We start from the raw sequence: 16318 nt of genomic DNA on the forward strand, positions 1-16318 counted from the left end.
CCTTTGGCAAAAAGATATTCCTGCAACTCACTGGAAACGCCATGGGCAGTAAAATGGCACCACAATATGCCAACCTTTTCATGGCAAAACTGGAGAGCGACTTTCTGGCCTCCTGCTCCAGCAAACTATTGGCCTACTTTCGCTACATTGATGACATCATAATCATCTGGACCAATTCTGAACAAGAGCTAATAAAAATGAGAGATTTAATGCATTCCACCCCACCATAAACCTAACATTAAGCTACTCTGTATACAGAAATCAACTTTTAGACACCACCATAAAAATTTCAAACAACTCAATTCAGACATCCCTGTACTGCAAACCGATTGGTCGGCCTACATACGTCAGATGGGACAGTTTCCATCCCAAACACATCAAAAAGTCCATCTACAGCAAGGCCATCAGATACAACTGGATCTGCTCCAACCCAACAGACAGAGAGGAACAACTGTACCATCTTAAAAGGACATTTTTGAATCGGGGCGACCATCCCACCTCAACTGATGACCAAATCACCAGAGCCACCAGGATACCCAGAAATCAACTACTCCAATACTAAGGGAAAACCACAAGGAAACTCCATCATACCCTACACAAGAATGACCATCTGACAACCATATTCCCGGACCCTCTGCTTCTGTGTTACAGGCAACCTCCAAATTTGAGGGACTTTATAGTCAGGAGTGCATTGTCCTCCCACACACACACACAAAAAGGAACTTATCCCTGTAATGTAAGGAGCTGCGCGATCTCTCTTCATACGTAGACTGCCGATACAGGCCGTCACGAAGGGGTTAAATACCCAAACGGACACGTCACAATAATCACCCAGCATGTTAAGTCTTTGTATACAGGCCATGGGGCCAAACAGGTCTTAATCTAACCCTTTCACTGCAGCATGGGACTCTATGACAACAAACGATCTGCTGGGGAAAAGGTATCCAGCACCACTCAATCCGTGCCCACTAGGCGTGAGGTGAAAAAATGCAAGCAACTTAACAATGAGTCTGAGCCTCAGGACTCAGTAGTCAATCGTAAAAGTAGTAGAGAGGAAGTAGCAGCATGCAAAAACTTTATAAAAAGTGCTCTGAGCCCGGTATACAGAAGACAGCTGGAGCGTTGTCTTCTGCATACTCCTGCTGTGTTCACAGAGCGCTCAGCTGGTATACAGCTAAGTGCTCCGAGCAGGGTATACAGAAGACAGCTGGAGTGCTGTCTTCTGCATACTCCGGCTGTGTTCACGGAGCGCATAGCTGGTATACAGCTGAGCGCTCCGAGCGGGGTATACAGAACACAGCTGGAGTGCTGTCGTCTTCATACTCCAGCTGTGTTCTCCTAGCGGGATATCATCAGCTGAAACGATATTATCAGCGGTATCCCGCTGAGAACTCCGCGCGCGGCACTGATAAGGCTCATCGTTCAGCTTACTGAAAGACAACGATTAACAACTTGTTAACGAAAACTGCATGATGTTCGTGCAGTTAGACCCAATGATTCTCGCTCAAAAGACTGCTTTGAGCGAATTTTTTATTTTTTTTTTTGAGCGAGAATTGTTGGGTCTTAACCAATGCACTAGAGGCCCATTATCAACATAATTTATTTTTCTTTTCCTCTACATTGGGTTTTGGGTGAGAGCAGGGCACACGGAGGAGAAGCCGTTCCCATAACAAGTGGCTATGTTCGGCATCCCTGCAGCTGAATATGGATTTTACTTAATCAGCAGCAGCTGAATCACTTGATAGGATAGGGGCGACCATTCAAGGGGTATCTTCACATAAAAGCAGCATCAATATGATAATATTTTGAAAAATGTCATAAAATTGCCTGATCCTCATAGTAGTAAGGCAAAACAATAGGGAGTGTTCCCACACAGTTTTTACTACATTATGGGAATCCGTCTGGGGGTTTTGTCACTGCTGCTGAAACAGCATCGGGATAGGACGCACGAACGGAAACGTGTGCCACCATTCACTGTTAGTGGTGTCAGTTAGACAGGGTTTCCATTTGGTTCAGTTCTATTTGGAGTATAGAATAACATAGTGGACTACACTATTCTATGCTCTAAATATAACAAACGTACAAAACCCTTGTGATACTGACATCAAAGTGGTGTGCGTTTCACTAATGACTGTGAATGGTTGCATTCATTCCCATTCAGGGGTTCCATCACAATGCTGTTTTCAACAGCTGTAACAAAAAATTCAGACTGATTCCCACACGAGTTCAATAAGGGCCAAATCGCATGGGTGTTTGTTTGCTGCGTAATATGCAGTGCTAGAAACCCATTGCTTTACATTGGGCCATTCAGACCTTTTGTTTTTCTCATGCACATTGGGGGGGAAAACAAAATGCCCTATTGGTGTGTAATACATCCATTATAGACTATGGGTGGTGTAAATGCACGTCACATGAGTATTTGCTGCGTAATTAAACATGCGTCCGAGCGAGTGAGCCCTTACTCTGCTATTTAAAGGCAACTGCTCGGTAACCAGGCCTGGAGGGCTGTGTCTGCATTGCTATAAGGGACAACCATGAGCAAGTTTAGAAATTCTGTACGGTTGTATTAGTCCTGGCTTAAGGGAAAATTGTACATTTCAACATTCTTCTAGCATGAAATTATCTTTTGGTTCACATGATTGTTGGTGAATTGATCAGATCCTCTTTTGGCCTCGTATTAAACCGACTTTCTCTCTTACGTTTTGCATGGAAACCACCACTTTAGTTTAAAATTCAGAAAAATCTAAATTTAAAATCGAATGGTCTATATAGGTATGAAAAAATAGATTTTCTTTTTAGGACAGATCACTAATCCCAGCCATAGTGTAAGATTACAATGTCTGATGTGAATATTTTACAGTTACAATTCTGCAGACTAGAGAGAGATTTCCCATCATAGGAAATGGGAGAACACATGGCAGCTAGAAAGAAGACATTGAGGCTGCATTCCCACGAACGTATATCGGCTCGGTTTTCACGCCGAGCAGATATACGTTCTCCTCATCTACAGGTGGGGAGGGGGGGGGGGGTGGAAAAGCGAGGAGCAGGAACTGAGCTCCCACCCCCTCTCTGCCTCCTCTCTGCCCCTCTGCACTATTTGCAATGAAAGGAGGTGGGACGGGGCGGGGCTAAGTTCCGAGAATTAGCCCTGCCCCTGTCCCGCCTCTCCCCATTGCAAATAGTGCAGAAGGGCAGAGAGGGGGCGGGAGCTCAGTTCCTGCTCCTGGCTCTTCCATTCCCCCCCCCCCCCCCCCCCCCGCAGATGAGGAGGACGTATATCGGCTCGGCGTGAAAACCGAGCCGATATACGTTCGTGGGAATGCAGCCTTAGGGTGAATTAAGGTACAGTCTTCCATCAGCCATTGACCTCTACCATGGATACCAGACAACATTGCTTGTTTACATCTAATAATTGTCTAGTGGTTTCGGCCTAGCTAAGGGGAAGCAAACGTCCAGTGCTCACTTGGAGATCCCTATTAGTCATGAATACTATGGATGCTCCACGCTGTGTGTAATTACACAACAGCTTTTTACATGAGTTATTACATGGCTAATTCAATTTTAGTCCTTCACAATACTTTGTAACAGATTTCTTTACAAATGATGGTGTTTGTATGTGAGTAATAACTTTTAACTCTCTCTCTTAAGCTGGTGGGTCAGTTTATTGCTAGAGCAGTTGGAGATGGGATCCTGAGCAAGACTTACATGGAGTCCTATAAAGGCACAGTGGAAGGCGATCACGCTCGGTATGTTTTTTTTGTGTGTGTGTGTTATATATAAATAAATACCTCAAGGCTAGGAATGTGGGAGTGAATAAACGCTATACTTCACATAGTCCAGATTTATCCTCTAACCAGTTTAGGAGGGGTAGAAATGACAAAATACACCTCCACATTCAGACAGCTGAGTGCGACTTGCGCCCTGAAATTGTTAGGCACAACTCGTATTCGACAGAACACAGACACCCCCTTCATGTGCTCTCCAGTGTGCGGGAGAGTGAGCATTGCATGTCTTACTACCATCCGTGAATCAGACCACATTAGGATATGCCGTGATGTTTTTACATGGATCATTGGTCCGTGAAAGAAATTGCTGGTCTTAAAAGCCCTGTTGATTTTTAATTGGTCCGAGTTTACTCTGTTATAAATTCGGACAGAACTCTGATCTAAAACTCACCCACGTTAATAGAGCCTAAAGAGTACGTTGGCATTTGCCGTAGATTTACATGAAGAACTGAGGCACTTTGTAAATGCATTATATTACTTATCCTGTACTGCTCCTGAGTTACATCCTGTATTATACTGCAGAGCTGCACTCACTATTCTGCTGGTGGAGTCACTGTGTACATACATTACTTATCCTGTACTGCTCCTGAGTTACATCCTGTATTATACTCCAGAGCTGCACTCACTATTCTGCCGGTGGAGTCACTGTATACATACATTACATATCCTGCGCTCATCATGTATTAGGGCTCCTTCACACTGGCGAGAAAATTGTGCGTTTTCTCGTGCTGCGAGAGTGATTTATATCGCATGATTATGAAACCAATGATTTTCGATGGTTTCATTGTCATTTGCGATGTTTTCACTCTGTGATGCTGCGTGAAAAAAAAAATCGCAGCATGCTCCACTTTTTTGCGATATTGCCCGTTGCTTTCAATAGGGCCGGCGGCAGCAACGTCTGCCCCACTGAAAACAATGGGAGAACATCGTGATCTAATGCCGCAGGTGGATGAAGAGAGCCCCCTGCAGGGATGCGAGGCTGTCTTCATGTGAAAATGCCTTGCATCAAGGGGTTTTCAGAAGGATTTCAAGGGCGATATCGGGCTGCAATTCACCAGTGTGCAGGAGCCCTTATACTCCAGAGCTGCACTCGCTGTACAACTGCTTTCATTCAGTTTTTGAAGCCAGAAGCAAAGATGTATTTAAAAAAAAAAAAAGAGAAAAAGAAGTTGTCTCTGCCTTTTGCACTTCCCCTCCTTTAACTCCTTGAGTGGCACGCCCGGAAATTTTCCGGGACAAGCTCCATTATCGATAGTGATATAGTCCGGAAGATTTCCGGGCTATGTTTCACTATGGGAGCTGCAGAGCACAATGCCACAAGCTGTGGCATTGTGCTCTGCCTGCACAGTCCCACAGAGAACCAGTGTAGCACTTTGAAAAACAGAAGCAGGAAGATATTGCCGATCTGCTGGCAATCTCCCGCTTCTGAATTCAAAGTCCTGCTTTGTTTACAGGTTGCCATAGAGACCATCAAGCTGATGGTCTTTGTGGCAGGGAGAGCTGGTGCTTGGCTGTCAGAGGACAGCCAGGTCCCAGCTCTTACAGCAGAAATCAGAGAAAACCTCCGATCTCTGCTGTGTTAACCCTTTACATGCTACAGTCTGTGTGACTGCAGCATGTAAAGGGCTGTCACCATCGGACCCCCGGAATGTGATCAGGGGGTCCAAATGGGTCTCTGTGCAAGTCCCCTAAAAAGACAACAAAAGAAAATATAAAAAAAAAAATAAAAACACTTGTCCCCCTTTACTTTGTAAAAAATTAAAAACATAATTACACATGTGGTATCCCTGCGTCATGATGACCCAGAGAAGGAAGTTAGTACATTATTTAACCCCTTAATGATGCGGCCCCCTTTCCCCCCCCCCCCCCCCGTTTAAAAAATCATAACTCCTTTATTTATCCATCGTCATCGCTGCATGAGGGTTGTTGTTTGCGGAACGAGTTGTATTTTTCAATGGTGTTATTTAAAGTTCCATAAAATGTACTGAAAAACTTTTACAAAATTCTAAGTGGAGTAAAATGAAAAAAGAAAAGCGATATTCTGCCATCTTTCAGTGCGTCTTGTTTCTACGGCGCACAAACTGCAACAAAAATGACCCGATAACTTTATTCTATGGGTCAGTGCGATTACTACGATACCAAACTTGTATTTTTTTTTTTTTTGCTGTAGTACTTGTATTTTTTTTTCAAAGACATTTAATTTTTTAAAAATTACTTTATGCATCTTCTGCGCACAGTAACTTTTTTATTTTTCAATCGACGTACTTGAGCAAGGGCTCGTTTTTTGCGGGATGTCCTGTAGTTTACATTAGTACCAGTCCGGAATACATACAACTTTTTGATCACTTTTTATTGCATTTTTTTCTGGGAGACGGTGACTGAAAAACTGCATTCGTGGCGTTTGTTCATTTTTTTTTTTCTGACTACGTTCATCGTGCGGGGTAAATAATGCACTACTTTGATAGATTTGACATTTATGGCCGTGGCGATACCAAGTATGTATTTTTCTGTTATTTAGATTTTTTTATTATAGATATGGCAAAAGGAGGGGGATTTAAACTTTTTTCCTTTTTTTTTAAAATTTTTTTTATTTTTTGTGCGAAAAAGTCGTGAAAAAGAAAAAAACCTATTACAATTTGGTATTGGCATAATCGTACCGGCCTGTAGAATTACTTTAATATATTATTTATACTGCTCAGAGAATGCAGTGAAAAATAAAAACATGCCAGAATTACAGATTTTGTTAATCTTGCCACTAGAAAAAATGGAATAAAAAGCGATCAAAATTTTACATGTTCCAAAAAATTAGATAAATGAAGACCTAGAGTTTATCCCGCAATAAACACGGCCTTCTAGAGCTCTGGCGATGGGAAATAACATTACTACGGCCCTTGGAATGTGGCGACACAAAAGCAAACCTTTAAGAAAAAAAAATGTTTTAAATGCACAAAAATAGCAAAACCTAAAACACTGTATAAACTCGGTATCGGTGGAATCGTGTGACTCAGAGAATAATGTTGATACATTATTTATTCTGCACGGTGAACGCCGTAAAAATGAAATCCAAAAAACTAATGTCAGAATTCCTTTTTTTCCCCCCAATCTCCCTACAAATTTTTTTTTACAAAAGTTATGCAATACATTATACATACCCAAAAATGATGCCATTAAAAAGTACAACTTGTCCCGCAAAAAACAAGCCCTCGTACGGCCGTGCCAATGGGAAAATGAAAAAGTTATGGCTCTTGGAATGCGACTGCAAAATTAGTTGAAATTAAATGATTAGACCATTTAAAAAACCTGCCCTGGTGGGGCTGACTGGGGTAAGAAACCTGCCACTGAGGGGGTTAATGGTAGACACCTGATTTGGGATTCGAAGATCTCATCAGAAAATCTGAACAAAATCTGCATATGTGGCAGCTCCTAATGACGTTCTCATTATTCATATTGTCTCCACTTCTCTTAAAAAATTTGGTGGATTTGGAATTGTGTGTTTAAATAATTTCTAGGCTTTGAGAATGTTGTGTTTTTTGTTTTTTTTTCAATATCCATAATGTAGCGAAGCCTTGGCCCGGGCAGCGGTTCTCCTGAGCATGACTAGAGTTGGAAGAAGAATTGACAGTGTCTGGGGCTCAGGAGGCGGCCAGCAGCCGGTTAATAAATTGGTGAAAGAGGTAAGGTTGATCAAACACAGACAAGTGCAGTCATTACAGTCTAATCTATCCAAGCAGCGAATGATTCTTAAAGCGCTTGACCCGGGTAAGAAGAACGTTTGCCTGCCATTGCAGCTCAGCCCTATTCGCTTAAAACCCATGGAGAGGTGTGGAGCCTTTCTGAAAAATGCAGACCTTTTTAATCTTGGACAATCCAAGATTTTTTCACATTAGCAAATCTATCCCTGCCAGAAAAGTCAGCTAGATTGTAAAATGATGACTCTTGCAGAGTATAACCCCTCTGAAATAAATCTGTCTGCATGAATGGATCAATACATGAAAAATGTGGCATTGGATGTAATGCTATAGAACCGTGCCTGGATGGGGCTTTTGATTGAGTGACCGGAACATGGTAGCCATGCACTGAACGTTCTATAGCTCTAAATATATTCCATACATCTAAATTGAGTTGTTTCTGCTACATGTGCATGAATTTCTGCAAGCCCTGTTCATATGAATGGTACAGTCACAAAAAGCTTCTGCAATACAGCCTTCCTGTGTGAATTCAGTCCTAGAACATTTCTTCTGAGTGTGTGTTTGTGACTTAGAGTAGTCCTCACTGTGGCCATTACTAAAAGAAACGTCTGCTGATTCAGCTGCATCTTTGTAGAAGTAGTGAAAAATTTGCCACCCTAATGTCTTACAATGATCGGACCGCTTATTAAACATTCATTCCAAACTTCAGTGGCAAATTAAGAAGGCCCCGGGCTGTTTCCCAAACTTGGGCCTCCCCTTTCCTACCACACCTGGTCCAATAGCAAGTCCAGCTATAGGAAATGCACAACACAAAGTTCTTAGAAAAGATACTCCGGATGACTGCTTCTCCATAAGTCCAGTGACTCACGGGTGATGAAGCTTGTTTGTGGCCACCCTTTTTCCTTTTATTCTCCATCTGGCCCAGACCACCCTCACTGCTAATTACTACAGAGTTTGCTGCCAAGACAACCAATAAATTCACACCCCATAGCAGACTTCTATTCGTAAAATTGCTTAATACTCAGCGCTGGTGCTTGTCGTGATAGAAGAACCAGTCACCTGTTTTCCCACACAGCGCTGAGTGTTAAAGGGGTTGTCTCGCGCCGAAACGGGTTTTTTTTTTTTTCCATAGGCCCCCCGTTCGGCGCAGGACAACCACAAGGGATGTGTTAAAAAAACAAACAAACATATTACTTACCCGAATCCCTGCTCTGCGACGTCTTCTTTCTTCCTTCACCAAGATGGCCGCCGGGATCTTCACCCACGATGCACCGCGGGTCCTTTCCCATGGTGCACCGTGGGCTCTGTGCGGTCCATTGCCGATTCCAGCCTCCTGATTGTCTGGAATCGGCACACGTGACAGGGCGGAGCTACGCGATGACGCGTAGAAGGGGGCGGAGCCAGAACGCTGCTCGTGCCTGGACCGAGCAGAAGGGGAGAAGACTGCACAGCGCAAGCGCGTCTAAAAAAGCAAGAAGACATCAGAATTAGACGGAGCCATGGAGACGGGGACGCTAGCAACGGAGCAGGTAAGTGAATAACTTCTGTATGGCTCATATTTAATGCACGATGTACATTACAAAGTGCATTAATATGGCCATACAGAAGTGTATAACCCCACTTGCTGCCGCGAGACAACCCCTTTAAGTAATATTTGACGAGAAATGGCATGCCGCCCTTATCTCGCACTCCGTGTATTCACCTGATCACGCTCTATGCAACATTTTTGTATGAGTGCTTTGAGCAGTTTAAAAAAACAAACAAAAAAAACTATTTCACAACTGCACGCTGTATGAATCGGCCATCACAAAATAAGCAAAAAACTGTATAACTTGTTGGGGGAAAAAAATCACCTGAGATGAATGAAATCTTCCCCGAAGACATCGGCTGGCGTACTGCCTCAAAAGGGTTCCGCATACATTCACCCAGCAACAGAAGCCTGAACTAGTAAGGCCCCCCTAATCACCAGAAGAAGAGTTCTGTTTCTTTTGGACACCCCTTTGCATATAGCGCAGTGGCAGATTAATTAGCATTTTGGCCCTGTTCACCATTCCCAAAAACGGACTGGTTTACGCTTCATTTGCTGGGAAAAGCAAGCCCCATTTCTTGCTTTTTCGGTACACTGAAATAAATGAGTTGCTCAAATCGCCAGTAGCACTTGGCCTATGGAGCTGGGCTAATGGGACTAAAACCAGGCCCTCCATGGCTAGACAATGTGGGTTCCAGACATCACTGTCCCATAACTTAACGGCGATAAGCAGCAGCAATACAGTGAAATGCTCTCTATTCTGTATGTACAAGATGATATTCTGTATGTACAAGATGATATTCTGTATGTACAAGATGATATTCTGTATGTATAAGTGCCTTTATTCTTGTCTTCTCCCCTCCAGATTGATATGCTGCTAAAAGAGTACGTTCTCTCCAGTGATGTTTCGGAAGCTGAACACTGCCTCCAAGAGCTGGAAGTACCTCATTTTCACCATGAGCTGGTGTATGAAGTGAGTCACTTCTCTGTGCACACTCATCCACATTACATACAACATTTTAGTCATGCATCTCTACCTCCAAACAGGCAATACTGATGGTTCTGGAAGCGAGTGGGGACACCACCTACAAGATGATGCTGAACTTGTTAGAATCCTTGTGGAAGTCGGCAGTCATCACTTTGGACCAAATGAAAAGGGTAAGACTGCTCCCTGCTGGCAGGAGACTGAATCTGCAGCGAGCTCTGGGACTCTTCACATGCTAACAAGTGTCTTTCTTTTCCTATACCATTCTGCTTGTTTTTTTAGGGCTACGATAGAATTTACCATGAGATTCCAGATATTAATTTGGATGCACCACATGCATACTCTGTTCTGGAGCGGTTCGTGGAGGACTGCTTCAAAGCTGGAATAATTTCTAAACAAATACGGGACCAATGCCCATCAAGGTGACTACATCCCTTTTTTTTTTTTTTTTTTTTTTTAATGGCTTCCTTTTCATAGATCATAACTTGTAAATACATTATCTTAACTAGTGGAGGCCCAAAAAAACGAACGCTATCCACTCGTAAGGGTATCAAACACAATTCTAACAAAGGGATGGAGCAGCAGGGTCATGGATTGGAGAAAGAGTTGCTAACTGGGGCTGCCATAACTGTTAATGGGGGCCTGGGGCTGCATCTGTGGATTAATAGCTTGTAAGGTTTGCATATCGTTATCAAGATTCTCTGTTGTATTTGTAAACTATGACAAGTATGTATTATTCAATAAATGGGTGGGAGGTTTGTGATTCAGGAGGATTGAAAGATAATGAAAAGAAAACAAGTCTGGATTGTTAAAGGAAATTTCATCTTCAGAGGACGCTAAGGGAAGTGCTCCGCAGATGACTAAATCTGAGCCGCATGGCTCCTCAGACTGCTCTGTCCTCTGGCTTTCCCACTAAGCACATAGATCACCTATCCACCTTATTGTAAACTTATGTTTCATGTTCATTAATGCTATAAAAATATTTAGCAAAGTTTTCCACATTCTCATCATAGAGATCCTTGAGACGGCTTTAAATGCCACGGTCAATGTGCTATGTAAAAAGACCTTAAAGGTATTTCCAGGATTTAAAGAAAAACCATGGCTGCTTTCTTCTATAAACAGCGGCACATCTGTTCATGGGTTCTTTGTGGTATTTTAGCGTAATGCCACTTCAAGGGGTTGGCTGGGACTCTTGATTAACTATCCTTAGGACAGGTAAACAATAGTTAATTGGTGGGGGTCCGTCTTTCAGGATCCCCGTCAATCAGTTGTTCATTGGGCTAGCTGTCCATGGTGACAGCGCTGGAAGCAGAAAGTGCTGTCTGTATTGCAGCGGCCCGGGTTCGTACTGCAGGTACAACTCATTGAATTCAATGCAATACCAACCAAGGCCACTGCTACACTGACAGCATTGGCTGCTTTCAGGATAGATAATCAATTGTAAAACTCTCGGACAACCCCTTTAAGTGAATGGGGCTGAGCTGCAGCACCACATACAACCTGTGGATAGGTGTGGCGCTGTTTCTAGAAAGAAAAGTAACATGATTTTTCAAGTCTGGAAACCCCTCTTAGGAGACAGAGGCGGACGCTCTGCCGCCTGGGGCACAGAGTAGTCTGGTGAGTACTGCTGTTTGGAAGCTCAATCTGCAGTACAAGTTACTTAGCAGGTTAATCCTTGCACACGCCTGCATTCAAATTGGTTTTCTATAAAATGTAACCAACACTTTGAGATGTGCAAAAAAAGTGGCAATGACCTTTTTGTTTTTTCTCCTACGACAGAGGAAGAAAACGATTTGTGAGCGAAGGAGACGGCGGCCGCCTGAAATCCGAGAGCTATTAGAGGAAGAGCCGAGGAGGAGCGTACTGGGCGGGCAGTTAATGTTTCTGAATCACTCTATTCGTTGTTCTGGGCGCCTTTCTATAATAGTTTTCTAAATAAAACCGTTCGAGAAGTTCATTGATTAGGGGAAATAGATGCCAGAGACAAATGGTGGAACGCGTAGGCTCCGCTCTGTATATGTCTGGAAGTGCCATTTGTTTCTATGATCACATGTAACAGATTCTTGTCCCCGACACGGTCAGTGCTTTGTGGTCTGAAGACTTGTTATCGCAAGGGGTGTGGCCTGTCGCCCTTTTGTCGGCTGCTGCTCTTCATACACTTTTTGCTTTGGTAGTTGCAAGGGAGAAGTGACTGGTTCTGAAAAATGGATCCACTTGCGACAGACGGGCACAGTTTTGCTTTATTTTTGTTAAGCAGATGGATTGGTTTTTTGGGGGTGGGGATGTTTGTATTCACCTTTCCAGAAGAAAACTAAAATTTTGACATGAAAACATACAGTATATGGTGGCTGGAACATCTATTTTTCTACAAAAAAATATATAAAAAAAATAACTGGACCTACAAACCAAGTCCTGCCAGAACGCACATGTCTATACGAGTGCAAAACTAAATAAATGTTTAGTGACGCAATAAAATGCTGAATTGGTGTTTGTCTTTGAAAAGATCGATTTGGTCCCCATCAGTCGCTGACCAGCTGTAGTGGCTGCAAAAAAAACCCCAAAAAACAAATTACCCCCCCCCCCCCCTCTCCTTTGTACTTGCCGTCTGCTGCATTATACTCAATGTTACATTTAAACCTTGAAATCATGATTGACAACTACAGCTGGGTTCCCACATGGCGTGTAATGGGGTAGTAAAAGTGAAGCCTGAGTTTAGGACTTCCTAGTTTTCCATGTCCAAATCTGTATCTTAAAAAAAAATCCTAAAATCCTGCAATTCTGACACTGACCACTAAACCTACTAATAGTTTGATACTTCTTGTCTGTAGAGATACAGCCTAGCGGTCATCTCATTATCATCAGAGGCAGGATTACAATCGGCTGTGACGCCTACATACAGATAACACCATGTCACGGCTCACCTCCTCTCCTCCCTGCACACTGACCACAAAGCCTAATAATAGTTTGATACCTCCTGGTCTGTAGAGAAACTGTCTAGCAGTCACCTCTCATTGTAATCCTGCCTGTCATGAGTAGCAGTCATCTCCTTAACAGTTCTCTACAGACCAGAATGTAATGCCTTACATATAGATCACGCAAAGATCCACCATATCACAGCTCACCTCTTCTCCTCCCTGCACACTGACCATAAAGCTTCATAATAGTCTGACACTTCCTATTTTGTGGAGAAAAATTATAAACAGCCGTCTCATTATCCTCACTGGCAGGATTACAATGAGAGGTGATACCTACAGTACTGTGCAAATGTTTTAGGCAGGTGTGGAAAGAATGTTGCAGCGTGAAGTACTGAACGGCTGCTGTGTACACTGAATGATTTGATCGGTTTTTAAGCATGCTGAAAACTGGATGACTTTCGTCCAGTCGTTGAGTTTCTAAATGCATTTACATTGGATGATTATCGTTCAAAACTCTGCGGAACCGCAGGAGCCGGGACAACCAGAACGATAATTTTTGGGAATGGGCTTAAAATATAAGCCCTTCTCTGAAAATCATTCCTAGCTTGTGTAAAAAAATATACTCGCCTCTCCACTGCTGCCGGGGTTCAGCGCGACCTCCCGCTTGGCTCCCCGCCTCTGTACTGAAGACCTTTCAGCTGAAAGTGCTGCAGCCGATTGGCTGAGCGTTCAGCTGATCACAGGCAGCGCTCAGCCATTCATTGAATGACAGCTGAACGCTGCCTGTGATTTGTCACAGCACTCAGCCAAACACAAGCAGCGCTCAGCCATTCATGAATGCAATTTGGTTGAGCACTGTGAGCAAGCACAGGCAGCGTTCAGCTGTCATTCAATGAGGGCGTTCATTGCTAAGGCCCGACGATCCTGGGACCTCGATACAAACCGCAAGATCTTGCAGTTGAAAGACGTCCAAATGAAGTCCCCACTCGCCTGGATCTACCGTCATTCTGCTTAGGTAGTCGGCGACTCAATTGTCCACTCTGTGTATGCATACTGCCGATATCACTGGCACGTTGTCCTCTGCCCAGGTTAGGATGCAGGCCGCCTTTGTCATTGCCTGAGTGCTGCAGGTTCAGCCCTGGCGGTTGATATATGTGATGGCTGTTGCGTTGTCTGTCTGCACTCTGAGTGGGTGGCCTTGTAGGCAAGGCGAAAACTTCAGAATTGACAGATAAATTCCCTGATGCTCCAGGACGTTGAGTGGGAGACGTGCTTTCGCAGCGAACCACAGGCCCTGGGCCATGTGAGGAGGTAGCTTTGCCACGCAGCCTGAGGCTGGCGTCGGTGGTGATCACTCTAGTGGAGGTTGAGGAATGAGTGACCTTGGAGTATGAGAGGAGACCACCCCCTACCACTCCAAGAAGCAGCGAAGCGACTCCGAAACACTGATCTGCTGGTGCATGTTCAGTGGGTACTTGTCCAAAGAGACAGAAGAGTTCGCAGCAGGTCCTGTGAGTGAAACTGCATAAAGGGTATGGCCGGAAAGGATGCCACCATGAGGCTAAAGACTCTCCGCATGCCAGATGGAAACGAAGCGCCGTTGGCGAAAGTCCAGAACCTGACGCTGAAGCACCTGACACTTTGTGACTGGTAGAAACACGTGCCTGCAAAGTGTTCAGGGTCATCCCCAGGAACTCCAGACGTTGTCACCTTCCAGCCAAACTGTTCCAGAGTGAGTAAGGAGATGTGCAAACTCTCGAGGCTGGCCGCAAGAGGTCCTTGAGGATATTGTCCAGGTAAGGTATGGCAATGATTCAGGCCACAGGTATGGCTGTGGCTATTCTCATTGTCCTGTGGTCCGGGTTCCAGTTCCCGTACCTATTCCCACTGTTCCCTCTGTTAAAAAGGGTCAAGGGGGAGCACATTTCAATGCTATTCATCGCTCTGGATTGGCTGCATCGGGCATTGTACGACGAATTAATGGATCTGATTGTCGACGTGCCGTGGCATCTTCTGCTCCGCGAGGATCTCCTCTTGTAAGGGCACCTCTTCGCATTTAGCAACGCTGTGTTTGACGGCGTGGAAGTTGAATCCACGGTGTTGAGAGCTCGAGGATTTACCGATCCAGTTATCCGCACTATGATTAGGATGCAGAAACAGTCATCGTTGAAGATTTACCATTGTGGCTGGAGGTGCGGCGAATGTCAATCCGTACATCCCATGCAGTTCTCCATTCTAAGTATCCTTGCAGCCTTGCAGGCCGAGTTAGATTTGGGACTCCGTCTCAGCTCCCTTAAGGGCCAAGTGTCGGCACTTCCCATCTTGTTCCAGAGACTGCTGGCTACTCTTCCATCAGTTCACACCTTCATATAGGGGGTGGCGCATATGGCTCTGCCATACCGTTCACCTCTCCTGCGTGGAATCTCAATTTGGTGTTGGACGCTCTACAGTGACATCGCTTCGAACCCCTTGCGGAAGTGTAGACTCGTATGCAGACTGTCAAGGTGGCGTTCCTGATGGTCATCACTTCCTTTTGGAGGGTGTCGGAAATGGTGGCACTCAGCTGCATCACTGTTTTTTGGGGGGGGTTTTGCCAAAGGTGGTATTGGCCTTCCAGTTCAAAGGAGGACATTGTTTTGCCCACCTATTGTCCACATCCGGTGCATCGCATGGAGTGACCCTTTCACAAACCAGATCTCGTTGGAGCTCTGAGAATTTACTTGGCACAGACAACCTTGTACTGAGGGCACACGACATCTCAAAGTGTGCAATTTTGCACTAGATTCGTTTGGCGGTGGCTGAGGCCTATCGGTTAAAGGGCCAGACTTCCCCCTTACAAGTGACTGTTCACTTGACCAGAGCTGTGGGAGCTTCATGGGCAGTCCGCCATGGGACATCTGCCATGCAGATGTGTAACGCTGTTGCATGGTCCTCTATACACACCTTCACTAAATTTTACAGGGTGCATGTGGCAGCATCAGCTGATGCCACCCTTGGCCGCAAGGTTCTATATTCAGCTGTGGTCTGACAGCAGCCGCTCATAACGATACCCACCCTGCTCTGGTACGCCCCACTGTATCCTGTATCCCCGATATTCCTTACTTACTGTAAAATCCTTTTCTTGACCAGAATATCGGGGATACAGCACCCTCCCTTCATTGTGTTAGCAGGTTATGTGGCTCCCTGTTGGGGCCCTCGATGCCCAGATTTCACATGATCTTACCAGTATCATGCGATTTTTGTACCGTATCCTTGTGTTCCACGGTTTTGGTTGTGCTTTTCCACTAGGACTTCTACCACTGCTTGCAGTAGGGCAGGAAGGGGTATAGCTGGCAGGATGAGCCAACGTTTGTTCAAGATTTATGTTGCTTTCTAGTGGCTGCTACTACCCACTGTGTCACCAATATCCTGGTCAA

General features: G+C 44.5%; 1 protein-coding gene across 1 annotated transcript in view; it reads left to right on the plus strand.

Moving 5' to 3' along the window:
• The window catches only part of PDCD4 (programmed cell death 4), a 34957-nt gene extending 22488 nt beyond the window's left edge, over positions 1 to 12469 (plus strand). The window contains exons 7-12 of the mRNA XM_066601412.1: positions 3649 to 3746; positions 7345 to 7459; positions 9868 to 9975; positions 10050 to 10160; positions 10270 to 10409; positions 11767 to 12469. Coding sequence (XP_066457509.1) covers positions 3649 to 3746; positions 7345 to 7459; positions 9868 to 9975; positions 10050 to 10160; positions 10270 to 10409; positions 11767 to 11827 — 633 coding nt within the window. The 3' untranslated portion in view covers positions 11828 to 12469. The remainder of the gene's footprint in view (positions 1 to 3648; positions 3747 to 7344; positions 7460 to 9867; positions 9976 to 10049; positions 10161 to 10269; positions 10410 to 11766) is intronic.
• Positions 12470 to 16318: the final 3849 nt, after the last annotated feature.

This window comes from Eleutherodactylus coqui, chromosome 4 (genome assembly GCF_035609145.1).
Source record: "Eleutherodactylus coqui strain aEleCoq1 chromosome 4, aEleCoq1.hap1, whole genome shotgun sequence".
Taxonomy (NCBI): domain Eukaryota; kingdom Metazoa; phylum Chordata; class Amphibia; order Anura; family Eleutherodactylidae; genus Eleutherodactylus; species Eleutherodactylus coqui.